We start from the raw sequence: 14368 nt of genomic DNA on the forward strand, positions 1-14368 counted from the left end.
TTAGTCAGGTGTCAGCCTGTAGATGTCAATACAGTTTGTCAGGACGGTTAGTCAGGTGTCAGCCTGTAGATGTCAATACAGTTTGTCAGGACGGTTAGTCAGGTGTCAGCCTGTAGATGTCAATACAGTTTGTCAGGACGGTTAGTCAGGTGTCAGCCTGTAGATGTCAATACAGTTTGTCAGGACGGTTAGTCAGGTGTCAGCCTGTAGATGTCAATACAGTTTGTCAGGATGGTTAGTCAGGTGTCAGCCTGTAGATGTCAATACAGTTTGTCAGGACGGTTAGTCAGGTGTCAGCCTGTAGATGTCAATACAGTTTGTGTCAGATGGTTAGTCAGGTGTCAGCCTGTAGATGTCAATACAGTTTGTCAGGATGGTTAGTCAGGTGTCAGCCTGTAGATGTCAATACAGTTTGTCAGGACGGTTAGTCAGGTGTCAGCCTGTAGACGTCAATACAGTTTGTCAGGACGGTTAGTCAGGTGTCAGGCCGTAGACCCGCTGCAGTGGTATTAATAACGTTTAATGTGTGACAGCGCACAAACTAAAAGGTGCTGGCGTCCTACCCATGTGCAGAGCAGATTTGCATGGCGATGTGTAAGGCAGTGCCTCTCCATGTGTTTACAAAGCACCACGTAAGTCGGCTAGCCATGTTGTCATCAGTGTTCCAAGTGTCCCGACGTTGTATACACCACGCTGTCACGTTGTCACGTTGTCTCGTGGTCACGTTGTCACGTTGTCTTCTCTACCAGATGACCGTTATTCTGGTGACTAAGTGGCGGTCCTGTGGCACAACGGTTAGCGCTTGTCAGTGCGCTTGTCAGTACAGTGAAGACTGGCTGTCCTGGGTTCGGATCGTGTCTCAGGCTGTTTACAGCGCCGAGTGCTTTGCCGTGAAATAGTCTCAGCTGCTCGCTCAACTGGCTTCCATTCATGGTATCTAACTTGCACGTGACCTCCAACAGCAGTATTCGCTGTAGAGAGAAAACCTAAGCTGTCCAGATCTTACACCACTAGAACATTGTTTCGTAAGTGCACCTTCAAGAAGTTTGGAAAAGACACCCACATGCAATCTGTTGTTAATAATCTAGCACCATGGAACTAAATACTGTGTCATTGCCTTAACTATCATTTGAAGCCGGAGCTTGGAGCATTGGAAACCATCCTAGTGACATGGCGAAACATCACAGCTGTCCATCTCTTTTTCTCACTCACTCGGTGTGTGTGCGTGTATGCGTGTTTTCCATTTTCGTCTGTGAAAGAAACAGAAACACTGTCCTACCTGAAGCAACAGGCATTAAATGTCCGTCACCACGACATGCAATAGATTATATGTACCTAATGCCCATTACCTCTATGAGTTATATACTACATTACATAATGACCACTGCCACTACAGGTAACATACTACATGTACCTGGTGTCCATTTATTCTATGAGTTATATACTACATTACATAATGACCACTGCCACTACAGGTAACATACTACATGTACCTGGTGTCCATTTATTCTATGAGTTATATACTACATTACATAATGACCACTGCCACTACAGGTAACATACTACATGTACCTGGTGTCCATTTATTCTATGAGTTATATACTACATTACATAATGACCACTGCCACTACAGGTAACATACTACATGTACCTGGTGTCCATTTATTCTATGAGTTATATACTACATTACATAATGACCACTGCCACTACAGGTAACATACTACATGTACCTGGTGTCCATTTATTCTATGAGTTATATACTACATTACATAATGACCACTGCCACTACAGGTAACATACTACATGTACCTGTGTCCATTTATTCTATGAGTTATATACTACATTACATAATGACCACTGCCACTACAGGTAACATACTACATGTACCTGGTGTCCATTTATTCTATGAGTTATATACTACATTACATAATGACCACTGCCACTACAGGTAACATACTACATGTACCTGGTGTCCATTTATTCTATGAGTTATATACTACATTACATAATGACACTGCCACTACAGGTAACATACTACATGTACCTGGTGTCCATTTATTCTATGAGTTATATACTACATTACATAATGACCACTGCCACTACAGGTAACATACTACATGTACCTGGTGTCCATTTATTCTATGAGTTATATACTACATTACATAATGACCACTGCCACTACAGGTAACATACTACATGTACCTGGTGTCCATTTATTCTATGAGTTATATACTACATTACATAATGACCACTGCCACTACAGGTTACATACTACATGCACCTCGTGCCCATTACCACTATAGCCAATGTACCTCATGACCACTACTACTATACGTAATACACTATATGTACCTGATGACCACTACCACTATAAGTAATATACTATATGTACCTCATGACCCCTACTACTATATGTAATACACTGTATGTATTGATCAAAAAGCACCGGTTACATCTCGGTACCTGCTGGAAGAAGTTGGCTTAACACCTACACGACCTGCTGGAGACCCTGCCTTCTATAGATATCCTCTAATTTCGAGCATCACTTGAATTTTCCGGCTACCTGCTGACATCACGATATCTGGCTGCTGACAACAACGGGTACAATTCTCTCTTTAAAGCGTTTTCTTCTCAAAGGTTGTTCTTCCTCTGTGGTTCTCTGTGATTCGATGTTATTTCTGTTTGATGAATGCTGTGCTGTCGTTAACAAGGACAAATAAACTTTAAAAGACAGCATTTCCTAATTGTGCCTTGGAGCTGAGGGTCAAAGCATTGCAGGGAGCCTGATGTTAAAATAAAGTGGAGGTCTGGTTCATGGTGCGGAATGAGACATGACAGATGAGAAACATGGACGGCGATGAGCTGCCTGGGAAGACAGGTATAAGTGGCATCATTCATTGCTACACTACTGCAAGAGCAGGCAGGAAAGCGAGTGGAAAAGAGGCTTACTTCATGACAGACAGGTGAGGCCGGGTGACGGGTGTGCCGAAAGAGCCCGCCATGAGAGGAGGACAAAATGGCTCATCACCTGGCGAGGAGGCGGGTGCCACGCCCATGTCTGCACTGCGCAATGCGTGAACCAGCCTCTGTGAACACACAGATACACAGACACTGGCTTTCACACAAGCCTCTGTGAACACATACATATACACAGATACACTCTGTGAACACAGAATAACGGACATTGGGCTCATACAAATCTCTAGAAACTCACGGACACTGAGTGGCACACAAGCCTCTACGCACAGACACACGGACAATGGTGTTACACAAGCATCTGTGAACACACAAGAGACTAGCAGTCACACAGGTCTCTGAGAACATACCCCTTCCCTCCTCCCCCCACTACACACGCGAGGGCGATGCTCTCGTCTGGTGACGTCACGCAAGCGACCACACAAACACGTGACGTGACGTGACGTGACGCCGGCTAGAGGACCTGTGGGACCAGCAAGGTAGGGCACTGGATGTAGCAAATGAAGTGTGTCAGACATGAGCAGGCATCAAAGGTACGTGACCAGATGTCAGGCTTGGTGCTGCGGTCTGTCGTACAAAAAAAAAAAAAAAAAAATCAGTTCGATAAACAAGAAGCCTGCTATGGGAAGCAGATTCAACTCAGCGTATTTTCTACATTTTCAGCAGCAGTTGAGAGCTGTGGATCTCGTAGTTCCCCTGATAAAGTTCCACCAAGGCTTAAGATCCTTCAGATGGAACACGGTCACTGGTAACTTGCAATCTTTCTCTGAGCTGCGTGTCAAGGGAGCGAGAGACCTCATCGTCGTTGTATTGGGCCAAATAAAACCCTGGAACCCTGACTTTTCCTTGTCCCTGGACAGTGAGAATAAACAATAACGGCAGTGTCTGGTCCCTATGGTCCAGCCGCCTGGAGAAGTCATCCAATGCATCCACTCTTCCACTAAGTTGAATGAAACTAGTCGTCAAAAAATTACGGAAGCAAAAATGTCACGTGATTATTTAATTTGGACATAATCAGGTCGGATAACCGTCACCAATAGTCCCTCCCCCTTTCCCCAGCAAACCCCTTCGTTACTCGGAGAAGGGTGCAACAAATCCTTCCACTAAACTTCAGCGAATTTTGTTGTTGTTGTTGTTGTTGTTGTTGTTGTTGTTGTTGTTGTTGTTGTTGTTGTTGTAGACGACTGCCTGTTTGATCCGACCAATCGAAGCAAGTGACGCCTGTATCAGCATCATAACTGTACAAGTAGATTAGGCTAATGACCGCCGGTATCACTGATTTCTGAGTTAGCAGTGCAACAATGTGTCACGATGTTGACATGGTAACAGGTTTGACACAGTTTACTCGGCTGTACTAGTCGCTGTATGAATGTGAGGTGACCTTTGCACACTGGTGCTACAGGTAAACCGATTTCTTTTAATAATAATAATAATGTGAACTTATAGCGCGCAGCATCACGACAAAGACAGATCGCACTCTATACACACAGACCAATAATGATAAATAAAAGGTAACAGCCAGTGGACAATGAGGTACAGTAGACACACTGAACAACATCAAGATGAGGTACAAGAGTATAAGGTACAGCAACGATGAAGGTATGAAGGGATGTAGACACTATAAACAGTGTCAGATGGAGTCGTCACATGACGGTTAGCATGACAGACAGTGTTGCCAGGGAGTTAAGATAGTAATTCAGGGATAGTACTTAGTGAACAGACATGTGTTCACAGAGCGTGTGAATGTAGCTGTGTAGTCCGAGTGGTGAATGTGATGAGGAAGAGAGTTCCACTGCTTACAGCACAGAGGGAGGACGTCCGTTGTCATGTGACTGTCTGTGGGAGGGAGGACAGAATGCGGGAGTCTGATGAGAAGCAAAATTTGTGGCAGGAGTGTGGACAGACAAGATTTCAGTAAAGTAGTGGGGTGGGGTGGGAGGAGCCTTCAACGAATCCATAGCATACAGCTGAGAGCTTGTAGTCTATTGTCACTGTAACAGGTAACTAATGAAGAGAGTGAAGAAGTGGTGGGACATGTTCACATTTGCGAGTCCCGAAAACAAGAGGAACAGCTGAGTTGTGCACTCTGAAGCTTATCAATGAGGTACTGTGAACAGCCAGCAAGAAGAGAGTTGCAGTAGATGAGAATTTTGATGGTTGAGATGGACGGAGTATAATGAATGCAGCTGATCTTCCCTAGCTCATAGTATGCCGAACGACAGATGTGAGAAGCATGCTTATCAAGAGACATGTCAGCAGACATTATGTAACCTAAGTTTAACAGGTGTGAACTTTAGTGTACACATGGTCGTGCAGTGCAAAACCACAAGAGACGTTCAGATGTAGGGCCTCTTTAAACCACATAAATGCACACCTTTAATTTTCTTTCATCTTCCTTAATGTACATAGGAAGCTTGTCCAAAGAGTCATCTAGACAGCTGTCGCATCTACAGCAGGTGGCATGGGGAAGAAGGGTGACGCTGCCTGACGTGACGTGACGTGACGTGATAGCTGCAGTGCCATGTGTAGAGCTGGGGTAGATGTGCGACAGGTGTAGTCTGGGTACTTACCTCGCGTGTTCTACCGCTAATTGTATTAGGCTATCAGTTATACGACTCCAAGTTTCAATGCTAGCTTTCACAAATACCTTTCCACCATGTAATTTGCAGATTGTGGAACGATCGCCTCTCGTCGTTGGATGACACGACTGTCCACTTACACAGAACAGGAGGCGCTGAGAGGGAGAGAGCTGTGCTACAGGGAATGTACCCAGCTTACCACACAGATACAGAAATACCACAGTTAGCAAACAGGTAAGGCTACAGGACAATGTCAACGTTGTATAGATGTTAGACTTCTATATAATGTCTAGTGTCCACACGGACAGTCTTTGCGCTACTTACACGGCCATGAACAGACTGTCCGAGCATGGACATGTTACAACTTAGTTACACCACCATCACGGTTGCTCGGCTTTATCTTTCTCTCAAAGATACAGTGGCACCAAGCTCTGCTTCCTGGTGAAATGAAATCCTTTGTTGACGCTGCATTGACACCGCTAGTCTTATCAGTCACAGCTGGTGCGAGGTGCGAGTGGTGGCAGCCATTGCCGCCACGACTGCAAGAGATGGCGAGGCCAGCAACGCACACAGACGGCAGGCAGCCACGACACCACAAGGCAACATGGGGAAAACATTTTTTGGTGGAATTTGCATGTAAACTTCGTATGTTAAACAAGACTTTGAATGTGGCGCTGGCCGACAGGAACTCAGCAGAGGGCAATGTCACGCTGAAGCGTCCACTGGTTACGCAGACGACACTTTTCGGACATCATCCACACACACACACAAACATTCTGAGTTACATGCAGTAACAAGTCACCCAGCAAACGGACTGTAGCCAAGTAGTAGAAAATGCTGCAAAGGTTTCAGTGAGTTTAGAAGAGAAAAGTGGGCTCACAGCGCAGGTCCCAGGAGAATGTCAGGAGCGAGGTGAGGCAGACGACCGGCAGGGGAAGTCACTCTCAGCCCCGCCTATCGATTGCAGGCGACACGAGCAACAAGCGGCTGCAGGCACGAGGACGACAAGTGTGGAGACAGGCCAGCACACCACCCAGTGCAGCAGTGCAGCACACCCACACAAGCCAACAACAACTTGATGCTGCTGTGCACCCCGTCATCTCTCTCTCACACCATGCCTGGGTCTCCAGGCTCGCTGCCACTCCGACCCGTGGCTCAGGTCGGTATTGTTTCCCTACTACAGTCCTCACAGTCCCCATGGATCTCTTTTACACACAAAAATGCAGAGCTCCTAAAATATATTGATAAATAAAAAGACAACACAAAAGCACCACCCAACCCATTGTTTCCCTTAAAGCGACAGTTGAAGTTTTCATGCAAAAGAAGACATGCAGTGAAAGACCACAAAGAAGAGGATCATGCAAAACAAAACACCATTTGAATAGTGCTTTTTCACTTTAATAATGACAGACTGGAGCACTTGAAATACAAGCAGAACAGAAGACCAGAAGTCAAGCCATAGTTTGCAACAATATCACAACTGAACGCAAAATAAAACTGCTATAATAAAATGTAAAATTTGAACATTAAAACTTTGAGAATAATTCAATTTCACATCTTAACGTGATTAGAAAACTGAAATCGCTTGATTGAGCAGCATGTGAATGCATCCAAGTGATTGACTAGAATTATAGCTGGCTGTGCCATGCAGTATTTTTATACTGTATACATTTCTTAACTGGTAATCATTCAGTTCACAAGATTTTGCTGTGTTGATCTTCTATGCTCTTGTTTAACATTCAAAATGATATTTAATAATTCAAAGTAGATTCAACTCATAAAGATAGATGGTGAGAAAATGAGAAATAAGGATTTGAATTCAGACCAAGAAAAGCATGCATTTTGCAACTGTCTCCACACAGGATCCAGTACAATGCTATGAAGCATATCTCATTTCCCAAAGGCAGCCTATAATACAGACATGACAACAGAGATCAAGACTTTAAAATGCAAAAACAAAAACAATTTTTTCAACAAGATATTTTAAGAATCTGTACAGGCATTTGTTGGAAACAAGAAAGCATTATAAGGCATTCACTCCCAATTATAAGGGATGTTAGGTGCCTTGAGAAAGATGAAACAAGCAAAGCCAATATTTGCATTCATCATGTTTAAGTGGTGGAAAAAGGTGTAGACATGTACTTTGAACATGCAGTTTGACATGATGCATTAAATATGCTCACACCTGTGAATGTGTGCATGTGCTGAGGTTTGCATTTTGCACCTTTCTCAGTTTCCAGTTCTACTCTCATCTTCCCAGTTGTTGCCAGTAGTCCTATTAATCATTGATAGATCTGTATGCTTTTCACACTCTCTACATTTTCTTACAAAAAGAAGTGATTGCAAAAATAGGCATAACTAGTATGAGGTGACTCACCAGCTTATGGACACTGGGGGTTGAAGTTTGTGCTTCATGTTTGCAGCTTTACTACTTGCAAGCCTTCATTAAAGAGGCACTTTCAGTAAGATGAGCTTCACATATGGTAGCACACATCACATTTTGGGAAAAAAAGTTTTTCCAACAACAGAAAGATTTTGTGAACTATGTTAATGTGTGGTGGATCAGGGAGGTGGTTGAGTGAGCGGGTGTGAGGGGGGTTCTGCAATTCTTAACAAAGCCTGCACTACCTCTGCCTCTGACTCGGCTTGGCGCTCCTGTTCTTGTCGGTACTGTCGCTGTCGCTCCTCAAACTCTCTCAGCCGTCTGTTGTATTCTTCAATCTGTTCTCGTAGCAAGGCATCTTCAGCCTGTGGAAAGAACAGACGCCCACGTGAGTTCTACTTCAATTCAATATTATTCATTTTGAAGCATGCAATATGCCAGTTGTTTTTCATGCTGCAAGCATAAATCATGGTGTCAGGTTTAATCTGGGAAACTTTTTGTTCACTAGGAAGAGGCGATTGTTTGGAGGAGGATGGCCAGGTCCAGGTGCAGCAAGTGCAGGCCAGCGCGGGGCATGCGGGGCACGCGGCCTATTACTGTGGCAAGTGGCGCTAGAGAACGTAACAAAAGCTTCGGGCCATTTCTCAGAAGTCTGGGAGAACCCCTTCCAACATCTTGGAAGAAAAGGGCTTCCATCACCTGTTGTGTTGTATGTAATTAAACAAATGAGAAGGCTGTTGATGATTAGACGGCCTGCGATTACAAGAGGGCGTAGGGTAGGGCAGCTGAGAGACCAGAGGAGACCCACACTACTACAAAGGCCATGCAGGCCTCGTGCAAGAAGAAAGGAAGCAGAATTAGAAAAAAATATCATCAGCTGCCTAGCTAAGAAAGCTAACAAAGCAGCTTTTAATTGGTTTGGCCATTGTAATGAACCCACGGTGCCCATAGCCCAGATGCATATGTCTCCTATGGCAGCAGTTGTTGGAAGTAGGGGGAGATTACAGGACCTGCCTAATAAAGGTGGCAGAAAGAGTAGACAGCTGAGCAACAGCTAGGTTCCCACTTGCCTATTGATTTTTTCTTTGTCTTTTTGTTCCCATTGTCTGCTAAAAGTTTAATTTTCTTGTTTTGCCAGCCTCCAGTTATGAATTTTATGAGCTGTGTTTGCCTGGCAGGCCATCTGACAGGGCCTGTTGGTAAACATGTGCTGCACACCCACTGGGGTGGGGGAAGGTGGGCAGCCCCCCAATCTCTCCCAAGACTTTTTCTCCTGCCTTCTCACTCCTTTGTTCCCATTGTCTTAGACACTTTCTTGCCAAGGAAGTGGCAGATGGAAGGAACAAGAGAGGCAGGCTAGTGGGACCCTCCAGAAAAATGGAAGAGAAAATGGGGAAGCTGCAGCTCTTAGACTAGTGTGAGGGTCGAGATGGAGCCATGCAAGCACCCTGACAACTTGAGGATAAAGATGAGAGGGTTTTTACCAACCCTTCCCCCAAACACAAAAAGCCTAGACATGACCAGACTGAGTGCTACGTGGGTACAGCTCCTCACCCAGAGAACCCTGCCTGCAGAGAAGCAGAGGCCAGGCTTACAGCGTTTATCTCCCTTGTTCTGGCTGCAGTACACTGGGCTAAGACGGGTAGGCCGCCAGGTTAGAGGAGGTCTGAGCAGGGAGCCTTTCTCTCATCCCCCTGCACCTTCTGCTTCATCCCCCACACCCGTTCACACCATAGTCTGTGGTCTGGAAGATTGTTTCTGAATAAATTAGCCATTGCTTGTGTTTCTGGCAGGCTCTTTCATGATCTGGCAAGATGATGATAAAGGAAGAAGCTTCTGGGATGTGCTGGGGAGGGACTTGTCACCAGAGTGCCCCCAGATGTTGTGGCCTATCATTCACTGGGCAGTGCTCACAACTTCTTTCCTCTCATCCCTCCCTGTCTTGGCTTCATCTGCCACCTTCTTAGGCCAGACACCTCACAAAGGAGAAGAAAGACTTAAAGAGTGATGACTAATATGATTAAGTGACTAAGAAAAGCTACTTGCTCACCATTCCCTCCACCCACTCCCTTCTGAAAGAGAGAGAACATCCCCACAGATTGGCTCTCTCTCTCTCACTTCCAAATTGATGATAATCATGATTGATCACAAAATTAACAATACAATAGGACAAAGAAGAGGAAAACAGCCAAAAAGCATTAAGATGCAAGGGGAGGCAAGTTTATTTACTGAGGCCAAGTTTAACCACATCTGTGGTGGCAATAACATTTTTGTGGAAAATTGTGAATCATGCAGCCATATGCCCTGTGGTTTCACACATTTCAACAACTTGCCGCAGCATCACATTGTGGGTTTCTCTGGAAGGGGGGTTGGGGGTTTTTGAGGGGAAGGGCAAGAAAAGGGGATGCTGTCTGATCTGCCTCATGCATAACTTAGTAACTGTACTCAAGTGAAGTATGTTTCATTATCAGTATTTAGCCACAGTCTACCACTACATTAGTATTCATGTGCTTTTAGAGCATGTCAAGAAACCTGACGACAAAGTGAGAGAGGGTAGGGTGTGATTTGTGAGTGCCATATTGACGCTCTTGTCTGTGGAGTTCTGTTTGCATCATAAATAAGCCAGTGATAAAATTCTATTGCCTGGCACAGAGAACAGCTGCCACAGACAAAATGCACATTATTTGTGCTTGCCTAATTGCAAATCAATATTAACAACAGAGTAAGTGGACAGAATTCCTCAGCAATTCCACCTGTCACCACCCACTTGCTACTTTGCCAAACATCTTCAAACATGGCTTTCATAAGAAAGTAAAAGGATTCTTACAAGATTGTGTATAGTTTGTCAGACTTGCTTATCCTTGAAGGAATTTGTGTCATACAGAAGTGTCTATCTGCTAAAATTGGTCCACAAACAAATTCCATTTATCGTCAGTTATCCCTGTGAAAGTCTGCTATGTTATTAGTGTGTGTGTAGAGAGAACAAGCAACATGAATGGTTTTTAATGACTGGTATTGCAGCAAACATCTTTATTTTCTTAACATATTTTTGGCAGGTTGGGGGGGGGGGGGTCTACTCAAGCCAATACGGTTTTTGGGAAATGTGGAAAGACTGAGAAACTTGAATTTTAAACTGCTGTCTCTATGTTATCTCTTTGATGTCCGAATTCACCTTCCTGTATTTCCTTTGTTGCCTCTCTTGATGTTTGTGTGCAGAAGTGCCTGACAGGTAAGGTCTGCATCAAGCAATTTGGCAAGCTCATTCTCTGCATGATGTGGTTGGTCACACACTATTACTCCTGAATGTATCGTCTGATATGTTAACGCTCTTCCTAAGAAGTCCTCACCTCACACCGTCAGCGTCAATATTTGTGTTGATTGATCATGTTAATGGCACTAATAACTGATAACAGTTTGAAAACAAAGATATTTCTGCCAAACTGTGGGTTAGTTTTCATCATTGGCAGGGAGAAGAAGAAAGGAGGAATGTGGGTAACTGCTGCTCTGCTGTTTGAACATTCTGAATACTGTTGTCCTTTTTTTCACTTGTCTTTAATGAGCTGTTTATAGACTCCAGTAGGATCACAATAGTTTCTAGTTTCATTTATATGATTGCCATTTTTGCAAACACATAGCTGTGTTTAACCTGGGTTACATAGGCTGTAACTGGGTAATTAAGTGCTGTAAGGTTTTCCTGCAGATGTCATTTTCATTGCCAGTCAAATGCTGCACCTATTGTTATCATTGCCAGTTGGATGCTGCAAGTAGAAACTCCGTTTGTTTTCATGCGTCCTGGTTTGCTTGCACTTTCACAGATGACTGCTTGTGGTGCTAGGAGCTTGCTGCCTTTTCATTTTGTAGTCCTATATGAAAATTGTGTCACCAAAGCAACTCATTTCGAAAAATGATTTGAACATTACTAAATGAACTTGCAGGGCAGTGGGTGATTCTGACTGCTATTGCATTAATGTGCAATGAGTAAAGGCTATGTGATGACTATTGTCACGCACAAGGCAGACTGCATTAATCCTCAAAATTTTTTTTTTTTATCATTTCAGGAGATTTGCATCAGTTGGTGTATGTGATGAAAGATCCCAGTTGGGGATTCTTATTTTATACTTTTCCCTTTCTTTGGCATCTCTGGTAGAGCCGTGACTTTGGACCCTTTGTCCTTGTCCTGGAAAGAAAAACTCTTGCAAACTGCTAAGATAAAAATAAGGCCTTGAACTATTGATCACTATAACAGCCAAAACAGCTATAAAAGTTGTGATATTGTTCTGAGACATCATTAACAAGATTCCTTGTCAAGTATTATTTAGTAGGTTTTAGAAAAGCTAAAACAACTTAGGAGATATATAAGGATGTCTTTTTAAGGTTAACTGAAAATTAACGAGATGAGACTGGTTGGTGAACAAAGTTACCATCTGAAATATCATCTGAAATATCAGCCTTTCAGGTGGAGAACTGGAGATTATGAAAGTCTTGATTAAAAAAAATGTTGACATGATGTGCCTCCAGGTGTTCTCTTCTTTTGGGTGGACACTGTTGAGAAGCAATGTATTGTTGGTTCATCTTGGCAAGGCCAGCAAGATTTCAAAATTTAGTTTGGAGGTCAGCACTTGACAGTGACAGCAGACAGAAGGTGTAGGGTTAGCTGGATCTCAAGTATTGAGAATGAGGGCACATGACAACACATTATCAAAGCCATCCACCTGGCGCACACTACAAGTATTTACAGAATGCTGCTTATCTGCTGGCCAAAACTTTCTCAAACCAATAATGGATATTGGACAGCCTTAGCAAGCACATATTCTAAAATAGGAAATAGTTCGGTAAAGCTTATTGGGATTTTTTTTTTTTTTGCTTGAGTTTGCAATTGGCAAGATATATTCTTGACTGTACCATGAAACACTTAAACGTAGTGAAAATGCATACCTCTGCTCTCTCATCATCAAACTCAAGACATCCAATGCCATCTAAGCGAACGAGGTCTATCCATCCCCTCCAAACCACACAAACACCGTTCAGAATAAACTGGGATTTCAAGTGGACCTGCAACAGATAAAATTTGGTGTTTAACTAAAATTTGCCAATAAAGTTTAGGTTCTGTACAATGACCAAAATGACACTTGATTCAAATCAAGTATCTGGACGAATAATATGGCCACAACTGAACACATCTTGATATGGAAGCAACATCATTCAGACTTAAGACGGTTTTTAAGTGAAGTGCTTGAGTTTGGGCATTTTGCTTCTGTGGTATGCATGATACATTCATTTATTCTTGGACTATTTCAGCTGGGCAATCTACCCTGTCATGCTAGGCAGAATGTCTTAGGTACAGGTTAAGGTCCCAGAGTCTGCTCTTGTGACAGACAATTCAAGTTGCTCACCCAGTGTAAGACATGATGATAAATCAGTAAAGCTTTCTCTGGTTTAGGGAATGATGATAAATCAGGTGCTGCTCACTAGTGGACAGCATTTCAAAATACCTTTCAGAAGTCTGGCCACTGATCTAAAGCACACATAGTAGTCTAACTGGTGTGTATTCTGCTGCTGTCTTACTTTAAACCAGTGGTAAACATAACCATAAACATTCCATTTCCATTACCTTTTAGAGTGACACAAAATTTTATTCAGACAATACACTTTTCTAGTGAGAAAAAAATACATGCATATAGCGCTATAGCAAAGTATTTGTGCATTCATTCAGGCATCAAGTAACATCCTGTTTGTTGTTTGTACTGGATGTGTGCTTACTTTGCACATGAACGTGGCAAGATTAGGATAATAGAACTGTGAAGATGTAGCATCAAACAAGACACTTGTCTATTTTATTTCACCTTCCCAAACCTGCTCCACATTTATCAGCTTACTCTCAAGAGAACTGTGTCAGTCACAGTGTTCTGTCAAGCCTTTCATGGACGAGTTCATCAAGCCAGCAGTCACCTGCCTTTGTATCTATTCTCTTCTTTTCTGGTTCTTGCAGATGCACTTGCACTTGCTAAGGTGACCAGTAAGCCAAAGACTAAACTGCCATGCACCTATAACCCTCAGACAGGCTGGGTCTCTCTACAGGGGAAATGCCTACAGCTGCGACAGGAGGCAGAGGAACGCCCAGGTGGTTCCCAGGGCAAGCTGGGAAAGGAAGAGAGCTTGATGACATTGATGACTAGCAGCTCCGGTGCTCTTCTTATTGTTAGCCGGTTTCTGAATACCTACAGGAAGAATGTCAGGTGACCGGCAAGGACGTAAAGCACTACTGCCATAGAGACTGAATATCATGTTGGTCCCTGCTACAGCTCGAGCGCTATCACTGGTGAATGAAACAGCCCTCACAGCAAAGAAGTGATCTCAGATACATCATACATCACACCACGGACATGTGTAGGTGGACTGCTGTCTGTCTGCCGAGACCAACACTTAGCCT

The 14368-nt window shown here is 43.5% G+C and overlaps 1 protein-coding gene across 4 annotated transcripts in view; it reads right to left on the bottom strand.

Annotated features, from left to right (window-relative positions):
• Positions 1 to 14368, bottom strand: part of LOC112576460 (core-binding factor subunit beta-like) — a 55514-nt gene that overhangs the window by 12870 nt on the left and 28276 nt on the right. For 3 of the 4 annotated variants that reach the window (XM_025258894.1, XM_025258896.1, XM_025258897.1), the window contains 3 exons: positions 12874 to 12990; positions 8184 to 8303; positions 2950 to 3086 (listed from right to left, as the gene is read on the bottom strand). In XM_025258894.1, coding sequence (XP_025114679.1) covers positions 2950 to 3086; positions 8184 to 8303; positions 12874 to 12990 — 374 coding nt within the window. The remainder of the gene's footprint in view (positions 1 to 2949; positions 3087 to 8183; positions 8304 to 12873; positions 12991 to 14368) is intronic. The other variant, XM_025258898.1, reaches the window with a different exon arrangement.

This window comes from Pomacea canaliculata, linkage group LG12, assembly GCF_003073045.1.
Source record: "Pomacea canaliculata isolate SZHN2017 linkage group LG12, ASM307304v1, whole genome shotgun sequence".
Lineage (NCBI taxonomy): Eukaryota > Metazoa > Mollusca > Gastropoda > Architaenioglossa > Ampullariidae > Pomacea > Pomacea canaliculata.